Source organism: Hippichthys cyanospilos, chromosome 15 (assembly GCF_059441005.1).
Source record: "Hippichthys cyanospilos isolate Australia breed blue-spotted pipefish chromosome 15, RoL_Hcya_1.0, whole genome shotgun sequence".
Taxonomy (NCBI): Eukaryota; Metazoa; Chordata; class Actinopteri; order Syngnathiformes; family Syngnathidae; genus Hippichthys; species Hippichthys cyanospilos.
In genome coordinates this window covers 9,235,708-9,252,444 of record NC_142383.1, presented here as the reverse complement: position 1 = coordinate 9,252,444, position 16,737 = coordinate 9,235,708, and the positions used below count along the sequence as shown (strand labels likewise).

Below are 16,737 nucleotides of genomic sequence, written 5' to 3'. Positions count from 1 at the left end.
TATTATCATTATTAGTATTAGTATTAGTATTATTAGTATTATTATTGTTATTGTTGTTGTTGTTGTTGTTGTTGTTATTTAGTTCATCATGTGCAGATTTCCATAGGTAATTTGGTGGCGCCATGCAAATACAATATTACACCGGCTGCACCTGCATGCAAAACAATTCCTGGATGTGTCGCTTCCTTGCTTCAAATATATATGACCATGCACCTTAATATAGACTTTGGTTGACGGGGCGACAATAACACGCATGCGCATGGCTGCACTGTCTCACCTGAGACTCGTTGCTCAGAACCGGGAGATGCCAAGGACTGTTAGATTTAAGAAGGTTTTCTTTGTTTTGCAGTTTTACATCCTCAGTGACATCAGTGATGCTTTACCAGGCAAGAGTAACATACTGTATCTGGCAAGACATCCAGGCGAATGAAGAGAGAGTAAATCACATGGACTTTACGTCGCTGAATCTACTGTACCTCTTTTAGAACTTTGTTTTCTTGTAAGTACTGTACATGCATGAGTTGTCTTCTGTCCTTCTTCTCTTCTTTTCATGCATTGTATTTATCAAAACAAGGTTATGAAATGTCTTTTGTCTTTTAGTCAGTTGAATTTTTAAATCAGGTCATGAAGCTCATTATTGCAATTGTTCCAAATGAAAAATCCCTCTTATATTATGTTAAAGAATATGATTTATGATTGTAAACTTTGGTCACATTCCACTTAAGTAACTGTGGGACTAAGACAAAATATTTTAAACTATTGGAGAACATGGTTCTATATTGTGTGGAGGGGGATGTTCATTATCATGCCACTCCAGGTAGGTAAAGAATGATGCACTGAGTTAATAAATCTCACTGGGCCATCACCACGGTGATAAAAACTCCAGAGGGTTGAATGCAGTGCGAGTTATAAACATATCCTATTGCAGTGGTATAGTTCATTGAGAAAGAAGGAATATTTTAGGCTAATTTGTTTATCTTTACTTAAAGTAAATAAAGAGCAAAACAGGTATTTGTTTTGTGTACAGGTGTGCGCCTGCTTTCACCGGATGCAATGGGCAAATGCTGCAAGTGCAACGGGAGGCTGCTTTGCATGTGTTTGCTGCCTTGCATGATGACCGGCCACCTTCTGATTTATATCATGGTGACCATATTCGTCACCATCTCCTACAGTCCCCCCAAAATAACCATCCACTACATTGCTCCAGGGATTTCAGCTAATTCCGGGGCCTTGGCTTCTCATCCACTCAGCCCCTTCTGGAAGCTTCATCTGGAGCAAAGTGCGCTGTGGAACCACTTGCAGCACTCCTTGGACCGTCAGTACAATCCAATATTACGAGGAAATGCAACTAGGCCATTGCGGGAGCCCAAAGCAAAACTTTCAACTCAAATTAGAGACAAATGCCTTTCTGGTTGTGTTTCGCACAAGTGTTCTGGTCCTCATCCATATGATATCAAAGATTTACCTGAACAAATGAGGACATTTGTCAGGTCAATGCATTGCAGGAGTTATCCAATCCTTATCAATCAACCCAATATGTGCAAAAGGAACAAGACAAAAACTGGTCTTGACTATCCGATACTCCTCATGGCCATCAAATCTCAAGTGGGGAACTTTGAAAACAGGCAGGCTATCCGTGAAACTTGGGGGCACAGTGGGTTTGTGAAGGGGGAGTTCAATAAGAAAGGTGGATTTGTGCGTACCGTGTTTCTGCTTGGAAGGCAGGACTCAAGTATAGGACCTCACCCAGACCTGAAAAATTTTTTGGACCTAGAAAACCAAAAATACAGGGACATCCTTCAATGGGATTTTAGGGACTCTTTCTTTAATCTGACCCTGAAGGATTTGCTGTTCTGGCATTGGCTCCAGCAATACTGCCCAACCGCTGTGTTCATCTTTAAGGGGGATGATGATGTCTTCGTCCGAACTGGTGCCCTACTCGATTACTTGAACAAGCAGTGGGAGGATCACAAACTCCGACAGGCCATGACAAATGAAACTCACATGGATTTGTTTGTGGGGGATGTCATTAATAATGCAATGCCAAACCGGGATCCATCTGCTAAATACTACATCCCAGAAAGTTTCTACAAAGGCGTCTACCCAACATATGCAGGAGGAGGTGGGGTGGTGTACTCCCGCTCGCTTGCATTACGACTACAAAAGGTGTCTCCTAGAGTTTGCCTTTTCCCAATTGACGATGTTTACCTGGGAATGTGCCTGCAAAGACTTGGGCTGTCTCCAAGTCACCACCCAGGTTTTTTAACGTTTGATCTCCCAGAAAGCGACAGGGAGAATCCCTGCGCTTATAAATCTGTGCTGCTTGTTCACAGGCGGAGTCCCAAACAAATGTTGACATTATGGCACAAGTTACAGAATCTGCATAGTCAGTGTTGACATTTCTCACAAATTTGGATTCATTGGGATGAATGAGACCATGATGACTTGAATGTTCATGTATGTTTACTTAAAAATGTCTTGGGTGGATTGTTATGTAGCATTTCTGTCAACAATTATGGAAAATTGAGGTGACATAACATATTTTAATTTGAAATTATCCCTACTTTATTACATACTAACTAAATACATTTGGGCCCTTTCAACATCAGCTATTTATTTTGATAAAAGCAAAATATATGACAAGAATGATATCACATTTTTGTGTGATAAATCATTTTATTAGATATATTTTGTGTGGTTTAAAGGGCATAGCTTTACCTGTGTTATTAATAGTTAATTATGCCGTCAAAAGTTAAAAGTAATAAATGATACTTGACATTTCTAATACTAAACACGGTGTCCAAGTGTGTCATTACAGACATGTCCTTGCTTTGTTCACTTCAGTGATTGCAGGCGTGATCCTTCGATAAAAATATAGTACCAGCTTTCAAACTTTGTTGAATAAAGTGCTGACTTGGGATTGAGTGGCATTTCATGTAAAACGAAGACATCTTTAGGCTTTATGTGAATCTGCAACCATGATGCATCGCTCTTACTTAGCTATTCGTCACATCATCAGATGGTATATTTTATTTCTCGATCACTTTACCATTATTATTATTTATTCATTTAAAAATATTTTTTCAGAATCAAACGGTTCAGTGGTTCAAAAATGTTTCACGTTTGAATAAGGAACTTTGATGCACTTTTTGTTTTTCTGTTTCAGACAAACCTGTAACCTGTATAAACCCTGTAAAAAGTAAAATAATAATTTGTTGGAAGGATTCTTCTTTTCTTGTGTCAAAAAGGATTTTAATAACATTTTAATTATACCTATACAATGTTTATTGATAATTAAAATATGTTCTTGTTCTGAGAGGGGTTTTTGCCAAAAAAAACAAAAAAAACAAAACGAGAATTACTGGTCTAATGCCTCTCGGATGTTGACTCTTGTCATATGCTGCATTCGGAGAAGGTGGGAAGTCAGGATTCTTATCTGACCCCCGAGTGGGATAAATCAGACTTCCCGCTTTTCCAGATTGCAGCATTTGAGTCTGTGACCCGAATTTGGACTATTCTAAGTGCCTGAATAGGCAATTGCGGTTGTTGTTGTGACTATATCAAGGCATTGCTTGAAGGGTGGAAATCATCAATTTTTAACAATTCAAATTTGCTAATGCACCTTTAAGGGTAACTCAAGTAAAACCATTTCTTTACAGTAATGTGTGGCCTTACAGGTCTAAACATGGTAATCTGATTAATATTGTTTACGGAATTTGACTCAAGCAGGAAAATCCATCCTTTTTAATCCATCTCAGGCTTCGGTGGCAGTTTTGCAACATGAAGCTGGCTAAAAATAACATCATAATTGCTCATGGCTCAGGTAACGACCATGGCTCACCTGTTTCCCGACTCGGTTTTGAACGTCACATGAGCAAACTCAGAAAACAGGTGAGCCGTCTCTTCTAAGGCTTGAGCAACTGTGATGTCATTTTCAGGCGACAGCAAGTAGCAAAATGGCCACCTGCTTAGCTAAACATAAATAGTGGATTTTGCTGCTTAAGTCATATTCTACAACCACAACATTAATCAATTTGCTATGTTTAGACTAGTAGGCGTACATTGAACATATTTGTAATGTAATTGTAATTTTTGACTTACAAAGATGCCCCACAGCAAGGTTTTTATGTTTGAATCCATCCACAGCATGTATCAGGTTTATTGAAGTCTCCGATTTGTCAACACAATGGTGAATGGTTGGCTGTATGTGTCAGCTCTGTGACTGACAGGTGATCAGTCCTGTGTGTACTTCACCTCTCACTCTAAATCTGATGGGATAGACTTCCGCTTCACTGTGACACTTTAACAAGATAAGTGCTTGGGAAAATGCACAGACAGTTGAATTTCAGTCTGTTTTTAGTCGACTGACTTCAAAGGTCAAGCCTGTAGCTCTTTAGGAATTATCTATGAGGGTTTTACCAGGAGTTGTCTGACATTGATAAGCACACTTCCACATAAGATGCCGGAAGAGCCGGAGTGTGGGCATGTGACGTGACTGCTTACTTGGACACTCCAGGCATGTCTATGGAGGAACTGCCTGCCAGAAAACTAGCAGTCAAAGATTGCATTTGAGAAACCTGAAGGGTGCAGAATTATTTAACAACTGTAAAAACATTTTTGTAAAATATAAGCCTTTTGAGCTGATGAAACTGGATGATGAAATTATTTTGAGTATTTAATTATCCATTTTTTAGAGCTTGTACTCACTTGGGTTTCAGGTAAAGCCAGGTCTATCCCACCTGTCATTGAGCAAGAAACAAGTTGTATCATCTCATTTAAGCACCTCCAGCATTATTTTTTTAATATATATATTGCCATGTATTTACTCACAATAAAAAAGATGGAAAAGTTCATAAATAGCAGTTATGTTCCTACCCAATCTCCGCTTGCATTGTTGTCATGCACCTGTACCTCATGTAGCCTGTTTTATTTTGTGATCTGAAACAATATTGGCAATGGTTGATGATGTCTATCGGTGGTGTCGGTCAGAATCCCAGAATTTCCAGTCATCCCTTTTCAGGAGACCCCAAAATTGGTAAGTTTGTTCAAATATTAACATAGCATCATGAAAGAGATCCAGAAATTTTCAACACTCAAGATTGGTTATTAATTAGTAAAAAAAAAAAAAACCATACACACACATAAGTGGACCGACTAATAGTATATATTGAAAAAAAATTCTGAACTTTACCTAAATGTGATTTAAGAGATTTGGGCCAAACACCAGCTATATGGGATTAATATTATTGTTACCCCATTTTACACATATTGGCTTCTTATTGACAATAGATATGAAAACAAACAAACAAGTATAACAAACAAATTTAAGAGTGTATCTATATGCCAGTTTTGGGTGCATTAATAGTTTATGGAAATTATCATTCAAGTCCCCCTCTCAAATAAACTCATTTGATAAAATCAAAACAGGTTTTAAAGATTGTCATATACATAAGGCCAGAAGATGGCAGCCTCACATAATGATTTATCATCACAGCGCTCCACTGCTCTTGAGGAAAACCTCATTTGAGAATCGTGTTTTGAAGCGGATACGCGATGTAGAGGTTGATTAGATAATTTTGACTCAATGTAGGCATTGAGAGGACACATAATTTATTTTTTAACTTTAGGTATGGAAATTGAGAACATTTGAGATGCTGAACTATAACCTGAAAGCAAAACAAAGCAAAATACTATAAAAAATAAAACATACTATTACACAAATACAAGTACTGTACGTACACAAACAACAAACTAGTGTAACAGCGTTAGATAGCTACGTAACACTTCATATTAGTTCAAGTAAATGGTGAATAAAAACTTTATAACAGGATAAAATCAAGTCCAGCAAACAAAACATATTTTCAGTGACAAACTTTTTCAAATGACATTGGTATTAAAAGAGATTTTTTTTTTTTTTAATCTTTATTCAACCACGAAGAGATCCTTTGGGATTTACATCTCTTTTGCAAGTTCCTATGTTTAAAAAATCATTCTTTCTCATTCATTTATTTCTCAAGCCATTCTTTATTTTAATTACATTTTTTTGGAGGGGGGGGGGTTGCATTACTTATTCTTGTATTTTTACAAATACTTGCTTAATCATAATAATTGCACTTATTTTGGTAATCAGTTGTACCTTTTTACTGAAAAGTCTTTTTAAACCTCCCATCTTGCAGTTTGTATTTATTTTAGACACTTGAACGGAGTCAGTATGACGGACCGTATGGGGAAGTAGGCCAACAACAACTGAGAAGGCAGATTTCTCTTTCGGTATTTCGACACATTCCGTCTACAAAGAGAGAATAGATGATGAAACCTCTACTGGCAAACAACACATCACTGCTTGGGGATACTGTGTCAAGTCTGGTGTCAATATTTTTGACATACAAAGAGAATATCAGAATTTTTTTGCTAGGTGGTTTCACCTTTGGATGAACTCCCTAAAGCGGAGTATAGAAAAGAGGTAGCGAAAATAGAGGACGGATGAGGAGGAAGAGGAGGAGAAAACAAGGATCTGGTCCATGTAAATCATCTCCATTGTTCGCCTAATACAGCTTGTGGGCAAACACATGCTGAAACACTAAAGGAACCAGGACAGCATCACACAGGCACAAAAAGATAATCTCAGGATGCGAACTCCCACGTCCTTGTTCTTCTCTCAGTCTGTTCCTTAATGGAGATGTTTTTTAATGCATCATAATCCCTCTCTTTTCCCCCAAACACATACAAGTGATAGCCACCTATCTACTCGAGCTATACCTTGGTGCCTGTGATGGGTACCAGCTCGTCACACAAACGCACGCGCATACACGCAATGCCGACAGCTCATCAACATGCAGTCATTCGGTTGGCATTGGATCGCAGGCTGCTAATTGGCTGCCAAGCAGAATGTGTGTGTAGGTGTGTATGTGTGTGTAAATGTGTGTCTGTGAACGTGTGTTTCTCTGCTGCAGAGCCGGGGTTGCTAAGAAATTCCCGTCACGTCTCTGAGCCTCGATTAAGATGTTGCTCCAGTTTCGAACAGACAGACATGTTGGGGTGAGTCAGAGAGGGGAGGCTCAGAGGAAAGGATGCAGTGGGGGAGATGAGAGAACGCTAGAGGAGGTGAGGAGAGAATGAGATGTGATGAGGCGGGAAAAAAGTGAAGAGCGGGAGCAGGAGGTAGTGAAATGCTGCAGTGGTTCTGTTGTGTAGGAAGTGATAATTCTCCGCTACTGCCATCCTTATCTGGATTATGGAGTTCCCAAGTAAGTGGAAATATTTGGGGCATGTGAATGAAAAGGTCCCACTCTACTGGTTGGCAAGTGCCCACACCGGTGCGTTCAACACTTGAAAAGCACTTCTGATTTGCAGTTTTGATGAACAGAAACTATGTTGAAAATATCACGGGTTGGCATTAGTTGAATTTTTAATTGTATTAGTTCAAACCCATTGGGGATTAAAGCATTGAAATTCCTACTGTTTTTTGATGAGGCCATATCTACTCAGGGCCAGGACACAAAGCGTTGATCCTGCCTACAGAGTCACAAACGAGACACATCAGTATTGTTGACCATTCAAAATATGCCTATCCTTACACACAGAGTGATAGCAAGAGAGAGCAAGAGAAAGTCATGTAGTTGTATAGAGGTGAAACTTGATAACAGATCGATCATCTACTTATCAAATGGACAAACTGTTTTCTTGAATGAAGCAAGAAAATAAACAGCACTGTTAACACACTTGAGTCACAATGATTCATTTATTAATCGAACATTTAATCGGTTACTAAATGAATAACAACTTTGGAAAGTGAGATGTTTTGAGAAATAGGTTCATTTTAACTTTCAAAATTTTGCCTCTCATCAGTAAATATATTCCAATTACTGTTGTCCTCCATGTAGACAGACATCTTTGTTCTGGATAAAAAAAAAAAAAAAAAAAAAAAAACATCTGATTTTACTACATGACTTTTATAAATAAAAATCAAACATATCACCATTGTTGGTCTTGTATTCTGACATGTTGCGGACCAAACCATTACTAAATCTCATTTTCCATTTGTTATTGGGCTATAAATTTGAAATGTCTTGGAATAAAGAGATGTAAATAAAAATGTTTTATCTTTTTCATCCAATTAATGTAAAAATAATCAAGATAATTGATTATTAAATAAAATGTTACATGCAGCCCCATTTAACTGACACAACTAACCAATGAACAGAACATTTATAACTATTTTTAGTAATTAATTAATTCCTAAGAGATCCATAATTGTTAAAATGCTCAGAATTTCAGTTCCTTGTCTAACAGATTCTTATAGTTCTTTATTCCTTAATGAAAGCAGATCATTAATACTATGGTCAATCAAAATAAAACATTTACAATCATCTGCTTTTACTTTGGGAAACAAGGACCAACACTTTTGCCGGTTTTCTTATGTTATGGACCAAACCAGCCAAGAAATCATTAACAAATTATTTGTGTTTTTTCACTTTGATTCATTGATTAGTATACAAAACAATTGACCGATCAATTGATTATTAAAAAAGGTGTTAGCTGCAAATAAAGGAAAGATCCCAAAATTTTTTGAAGGGCGCTTGATTTATCTTTAGGGGTGCTTCAGCATCTCTAAAACAGACCTATACATGCAAATGGTTGCCAGAAATCAATACTTTTAGCTCAACCTTAGAGGGGTTTAGTGATCTTGTCTCATTGGTTTAGCTTCTATTCACTATTGTGTGCTAGGCCTGGCTGGCATCACATGTCACAATCTACACCTATCCCCATTCCTGCTTTCAGTCCTGTCTGTCAAGTCTCTAGAACAGCTAAAAGTTGGTCCCCTAAAGTTGCAAATTTTAACATGCATGTTACTATCTATACCATGCATCTTGTGGGTGCCTCACGCATTCAGTGATGCAATTTTTTTTTTTTTTGCTCCATCTGAGGAGTTCATTTAAAGGGACACTGTGTGACATTTAGACCGTTTTTCACTACGGACAGCAGGAGGTGTGCATTTACCACTGTCCATAGCTATAACAAACATAGCAGCCTCTAGAGAGGTGCCACCCTCCATGTACTATAATATAATTTAATGATTACCAGACCTATGATATTTAGAACATACTGTTGGTCGTTTAGAACATACATATTTATTTGCAAGTTTTTGAAATTTATAGTCATCTAATTTATTCCTTTTTAATGAAAAACGGTCTAAATCTTACACAGTGTCCCTTTAACACACTTCATGGTGTTCAGCACAATCCTCTGGAACAAATTGACATAAATAATACAGTATGTGTCCTCAAAGAAAACAAGGAAGTAGTAATAAGATGGATTAATTAAAAGGCTAAGCAAATCAGTTCTGAAAATGGAATCCAGAGTGGAGATTAGATTATTATAGCCAGTGACTTTTTGCACTTTCCAAGTGACAAGAAGGCGACGTTAGGGTGAATCTGTGACAAGAAAAATGATGAGAAGGAATAAGCAATATGTGAGGAGAATAAACACAAGGGGGAAACATAATGAAGCCATGAGAGACTGTTCAATGATTCTAGGTCATGCACCGACTCGCTGCATTTAACAAACTTGCTCTCACTTTCATGTGCAGACTAAACGGGGTGTATGCGTACCCACATGACGCTCGGATATTTCACCTCATAGGTCCTTATGTAATCACACAAGAGAGAGAGTGAGAGTGAGAGCTTTGAATCTTCAGCCTAATTAGATACAGACACCAGCAGACACGTCTTACAGATGTCTGTCTGACTTCCACCATACTCGAGCAGCTGTTTGCCTTTTTCAGTTACTTGACACCTTATTTATGGCCAGATTTTTAAATTTTATCTATTTTTATTATTCATTTATTTATTCTTACAAACTGCAAGAAGTCATCTGTTAAAATGTTTACAACATTTTGAGAGCAGAGCTTTATCGAAATAAAATTCAGCATAATGGTATTTTTTCCAACCTTGGTAAATGGGAAGGCAACCCCCGTTTATTTGTAACAAAATGTTGGGTCTAATCTTGTATTGGAGGAACTCAAAGCAAAAAACTCACCCATTATTTTCTATCTCAGGGAGCAGCCATTTTGCAATTTGCTGTCGACTAAAAATGTTGCCACACAGGGCCGAGGTCACCAACCAGGATAGCTTACCTATTTTATGACTTTTGGTTCTGTGACATTCACAGGCTGACCTGTGATTGATGCTTACCTGGGCCCTGCGCAGCTGTGATGCAATTTTCAACGGACAGCAGCTAGCAAAATGGCTGCCGCATGAAATAGATAAAACTCTGGTGGATATTTCTACTTAATTTATATTTCACAAATGAAATATCAAATCAGAATACCATGCTTAAACTATTTAGGCTGCTGTGAACATGTTGATTTACAAAAGATTTCTGGGGTTAATGGTCACTAAAGCATAGGCGGTAGGGCAGGTCGTCCAGGAACCGAGAGGTTGTCTTTTCGAGAGGTTGTTTGTTCTACTCCCACTCTGTCTGAGTAATGTGTACTTGAGCAAGACACTTCACTCACCTTGCTTCTGGTGTAGGCAAAAAAATGCTAGCCATCATTGACATAAAAAGACTTAAATGGGAGCCCTTCCCAGGAAGCACTGTCAACTTTTATTTATTTTATTTTTTATTTTTATTTTTATGGGAATAAGCGGAAAAGAAATTTGGGCAATTCTGGTTTGATCCATGAGCTGGGATAATTGAAAAGAAAAAAAAAAAAAACTTCAACTGTGACCAGTCAGAATAATTTAAATCAGTTGGAATTAAAATTTTAAACTTGATGGCTGTCAGCCCACAAAGTTTTATGGTTTCAATATAGCTATCTGTGAACAAGTTAAAAAGCTAACTTGTGCATTACAAAAAAACACAGGTAGGGCTGTAAGTAGCCAGCACTGAATTAGTTAACAACAATTTGACAAAAATGTTATTTTAGACCAAGTCTTCTCCATTATTCAGTTAGCTATTTTTTTTCAAATATTCTATAATTAACGTTATCTCTCTCTCTTTTTTTAACTTTATAATATTGCTTTTCTATTATCCATGTAGAGTTGTGATTATGTGTTTGAAATGCCATGAGTGCAAAACAAACAAAACATGCAGGCCAACTTTTTGTACAGTATGTGTGTTTCGGTGTGAGCATAAATGAATGAAACACTGTAGCCTAAGTGATCTCAAGGTCCTATCATGTTTGTTTGATAGAGGATAATTAAATCGGTAATGGAAACCAACCTGTTCTCATTGCAATCGATTTAATTGATGCAGCGAGTACACGCACGCAGGCACACACATACGCATGCACACACACTTACACACAAACACGCACAGTCTACCTAGATCCCTTTCCCTTCCATAGCCACACACACAACTTAGAATAAGCAAACACCAGTCAAGACGTCCTCTAACTCTCAAGGTCTCAAGGTCTTTAAACCATCTTAGCCCTGAGAAAGATATATGTCCTTAAAGAGATAAATGACAAGTGTTTATAAATGCACACAGACACATGAATAATATACAATATTGGGCCCACTAGTCTCTTTGAGAGGATGTCCTAATATCAGCTATCAAAACAATCTTTCATACTGAAATGGCTTTTACTCAGGCCTCAGTTGACAAATTCTTAACATCAATAGTAATCCTGGAATTGTGTTTTGAATGGCCTTAGGTGACATTCCTTTACCACGTTTTGTGAATGTGACTGATAGGTTCTTCAGTCTACAGAAAAAAATTAAAATTCATGACAGAAGATTCTGTCAAAATGTGCACAACCTACAGAAAACAATGTGCTGACGAAGTGATTGATAGTGTGACATGCTCACAATAACAGTTGAGGAGACTCTCTTTGATTGTGACTGCTATGTTGTCAAAATCTACTTCTTAACTCATCCAATCCCAAAAATCGAAGTTTATTTACAAGAGTCTAGACTTTCAATCATTGTACTGAGATATATCCTTTGCAATATTTTTCACGTTTGGTTAACAGACAATCTAAAATGGCTGGTACTAAATGAAGTAAATACTAAAGTAATTGATTTTCTCTGTGTGCTATTTGTTGGAAGTATCTGACAACGATTAGCTGTGATAGTAATCTAATTTTGTCTAGTTTATGAATTAATTCCTTCTGTAAAATCTTTGTCAGATTATAACTGATTATAACAAGTAACGTCTTCACCTAGACATGAATGCTTAGAATGTTTTTTCTCCAATCCTGCTTTGTTTTTGTAATAAATTATAGGAATTAATAGTGATGGGTTGATGAGACGTTTTCGGAGTGTGTAGGCACAATGTGTTGACACAGTGTCACCAAATACTAACGCCTGCTGGATTTTGAAAAAAATTACTTCACGTAACCAATTTAACAGACTGAAATGACACCGAGTTTATGTCCTAGTGTATAGAATAATATTACATTACAATAAAAAGGTTTTGCATTCATAACTTATTTTTTCATATATTTAAATAATGTGAACATGTATCAATGAAAAAATCTAAGAGAAGATGATGTGAATGAGTGTGCTATTTGTCTTTACAAATTTTTATTCCAAAAATTAGTTTTTCTAATGTTTTAAAATTAAGTCTTTCATTTGTGCGCGATTTCTCCTTTCCTGGAGAACACACTCACAAGGCATGGTGGAAGAGGGGTTAGCACGTCCGCGTCACAGTTCAGAGGTCCCAGGTTCAATTCCAGCTTCCTGCGTGATCACCCAGTGCCCAATTGGGTTTTCTCTGGGTACTCTTCCCACAAACCCAAAAACGTGCATGATAGATGAGTTGGACGTCGACCCGAGTGAGGATAAAGTGGCCATAGAAAATCGGTAGTTGTTCGCTACAATCACATAGGCTACATGTGCAAGCTAGTTTAGTGCCTAGCATGAAAGAAATTACTTCCGTGGGTATTGACGGCAGAGTAACGTAGATTTTTGTGAGCTCAGGGACAAAAGGGTAATCCCGAAATCGCTCAGTCTCAACTCGTGATTTCTGTCCCAAAACAAACTATCATTCAGTCCTAGTGAATATATATTCCATCATAGATTAATAGGAAACATAACATATAAAAACACAACACTAACCTTTGCAGACTCACAGGTAGCCCCTCGACTGCTGCCATCCCAACGGAGACACAAAGTGCAGACAAAGCTACTCATTGCCAAAACGCTGATCTGTAATCACTGCTGTCTTTTAACAAGCAATAAGATGAACTGGCCTCTGGGGACTGACTTTATTGATCTTGTGGTATCTGTTCTCTCAATCTGCGGTGTGTAAGAAAAAAAAATGGATTGCTTGTAAAATTGTTTACATCTTTTCTCTGAAGACCAGCCTGAATAACAACAGGAAGACCAAACTTGATTTCAAAATAGTTAAAAAGCAAACACCATAGAATTTTTTTTTTTTCCTTTTAGCATGGACAGTGGGATTTCTGCATTGTATTCGGTCCAATCATGATCTCTTTTTTAAGATTTTTGCCTTGTTAAAATTTGTTCTGTGTTGCCTTTGGTGTCAGCAAGCTGATAAAATATGCATGATTTGGACTTTTCACCTTTCCGATTTTTATTCCTTGTATAAATCAAAGGAAAATGGAGCCTTTTATGGTAGGAGCTCATCCATGTTTGATGTGCAGCCAGGAGGGAGACCTAGATAATAGAAAATATCAGAGACATACAGTGCTAGGTATGCCTGCATGTGTATGTGAGTTTGCATGCCCTCTTTCAGGAAGTGTTTTGTTCCATCAAATTACTGTCATGCATATACATGTATACCCAATTAAGGATTTATAGAGTAATGCAATGTATATATGCTTTAATTTAATAATGACGTTGGAGTTTACAATCTTCAAAATGCAACTCCACATTTTTAAATTTCTGGAACAAATGAGGTCAAGCAATCAAGAACTTTTTCCCCTTTTTAAGACACTCGTAAAAAAACAGGCAAAAACAGGTATGAGAAATGTCTGCTCTTCCATATACTACTCATACATCATTAATACCTCATCCATTAAGATAAATCCTTTCAATTCGTCACAGAAAGACAATGATGTTTCTACTGTGAAGCTGTACAAATATGAGACAAAGACAACTTGGGGAGTTCACGCAGGGAAAGCACAAAATGATCAGAGCACAGACTAGCGATTCATCCAAACGTGTGGATGATAACTGATTGTCTGCAGGGAGAGTCCCTAGAGCAACACATGCACATATTTTGTTGTGTCCCTGAGCAGCTTGATCTCGCTGTGGGACAAAATCAATAGTCATTTTTGAAACATGACTTAATAATGACTGATTATACACAGCATTCCATCAGCCGGGGTGGAACAGGTTAGACTGGCAGGTCTATCTTATATATATATATATATATATATATATATATATATATATATATATATATATATATATATATATATATATATATATATATATATATATTTATACACAGTATATATGTTGAATTGTATTAAATACTGTGTTAAATATATTAATTGAGTGACAACGTATGTTTTAAAGAAATGGTAAGCCACTGAAAGGTGTCCCGTTTTAAAATGGATGTTCTCTTTCAAATCCAGGTGATTCATGGCACTCATTAGGGTGTCTTTATAGCAAGCTTTCTATATTAAGACAAATGGGATGTTTCACACTCAAAAAGACATCCTCACAATACAATTTATACACATCAACATTTATTTGGAAAATCACATATCTTTTTAATGTAAGACAACTTGTACCTTGAGTGGAAATTCACGGTTAAATCACATTCATACTTGAATTTCAAATTTTATTTAACTGTATGAGTAATTAGAAATTGTGACCTGCAATGGTCATTTACTGCATACATTGGTTCATTCTCTATTGCATATGTCCTTATTAACGCATTCACTGCCGTTGATGGCTATAGACGTCAAAGATCCGTTTGAACTGGGCTGGCATTAAAAACTGTAAGTGAGCTCGTTAAATATTATAGACAGCTATATCAGAAGGTCTATTTTAGATTGTCTGGCAGTGAATGAGTTTAAAGGGAAGGTATCAAAGAAGTTAATGTTAATTAGTGCAGGGGAATAAAATGACCTAGTCAGGTAAATCAACTAAAAATATCTGATTCAAAGCTCCTGTGGGATTGTGTTTGTGTCACTGTTTTTTACATGGAACTTTCCTGCAGGCACACGCAAAATTTCGATGACTTCAAGGGAGAAAAACTTCCCCTCCAAAAGAGGGTATCACAAGTTTGGGATTATTAAAAAAAAAAAAAGTAACAAATATAAATTATTGTTCAATTATTGCAAAGTGACAAAGGCATACCACAGCAGTATTAAAAAAAAAAAAAAAAAACAACTATGTAAATGTTACTTGTCTTGGTGCACCACCTAATTAATAAGCTAAAAAAACAAAAACAAAACAAACTTACTGATTCAGTAGTTAGCAGGCTTTCATTTATGACAAAATCCACCAATGGACAGATGGGCGTAACGTGAAGAATCTGTAAAGGATCTCCTCATTCCACAGATACACCTTTCTAAAGAAAAAGAGAGTGTTAAGAAAACGTGTCTATCACTGTTGACATGTTCATGTTGCTGTCAAAAATTTGGACAAAAGACACGCAAAATGATCCCCCCAGAACATTGGAGAGAAGAATGTGATTATTCATTCACACCCAAGGGTGCAATATGATTTTCGTCTTAATTGACAGAAATCTACATAGTAGCCAAAGCGTGGAGAGTGCCCACTTCAGTGGGGTGAGGATCTAATCTCAGAAATTTGCATAGGATACAGTCCTGATGGCTTAAGTGCCAAGTTCAAATTTCAACATCTTAGCTATTTTTTAAAATAAGAGGGAACCGTTTTATGGTAAAACGGATTTGTAAATTGACTCAGAGTAGACCTCTGTTGTCTCTACGTTCCGAGGTGTTGCTTGTATACAATGGATGGAACCAGATAAGTGGAGGTAGTAAAAATCCATCAATTCATCCATCCATTTTATTTACCACTTATCTGGCTCTTGTTCAGGTTCACGCTGGACCCTATTCCACTTGACTTCAGGCAATAGGTGGACAACACCCTAGGCTGCTCACAAGTCAATTCCAGGGTGATTGTGAAGAGTGCATTGAGTGGGAATTGATTCAACCTCAAATGCAATCATCTATGTGAACTCCAATGGCTGCAAGAAGTGAAACGATTCAACTTGTAAAGACACAGTTGAAATCAAAACAGATTAAACAATGATGCCGTTCCTCACAATTGTCAGAGGAAGAGCACAGACCAAAATTAAGCAAGGCGTTAAAACACTGAATATGTCACAGCACCAGCACAACAGTTTTATGCCCTTTATAAAATCTTTATGAGCATGTTTATGATTTATTTTTATTATGAAGTTTTTATCTCCAACACTACAAATCCACATACCTTCACCCACATGTCTTGTAATTCTCCCAGAACACGCAGCAAAGGTTATGGCTCATTTTAGGGACTACCGAAACAAGACAGATTAGTACACAGGAGCAAGTCTTTATTAAGCATAGCTTTTGCTTGTTGCGGGAGCAGAAGTAATGTCATGTCTCTTGGCTAATTTATGACTTTGTGGTAATATTAAGGATAGGTCTTTAAAAATTGTAAAAAATAATTACAAAAAATATTTTGGCAGTCCGTTCCATTTGTATGAAGCATAACAGCTAAGTAATTGCTGCCTCACCATGTTTGCTCTGAACTCTGGTCTCTACTAAATGACTCAAGTTCTTGGGTCTGAGTGCCTGGGTTTATTTTC

General features: G+C 37.1%; 1 protein-coding gene across 1 annotated transcript; it reads left to right on the top strand.

Annotated features, from left to right (window-relative positions):
- Positions 1–373: 373 nt before the first annotated feature.
- Positions 374–2,437, top strand: LOC148411642 (N-acetyllactosaminide beta-1,3-N-acetylglucosaminyltransferase 2). Its single transcript, XM_088434687.1, has 2 exons — positions 374–499; positions 1,028–2,437. Exon 2 carries the CDS (start codon positions 1,054–1,056, stop codon positions 2,395–2,397), a length of 1,344 nt encoding a protein of 447 aa, XP_088290813.1. The 5' UTR covers positions 374–499; positions 1,028–1,053; the 3' UTR covers positions 2,398–2,437.
- The last annotated feature ends 14,300 nt before the right edge of the window (positions 2,438–16,737 follow it).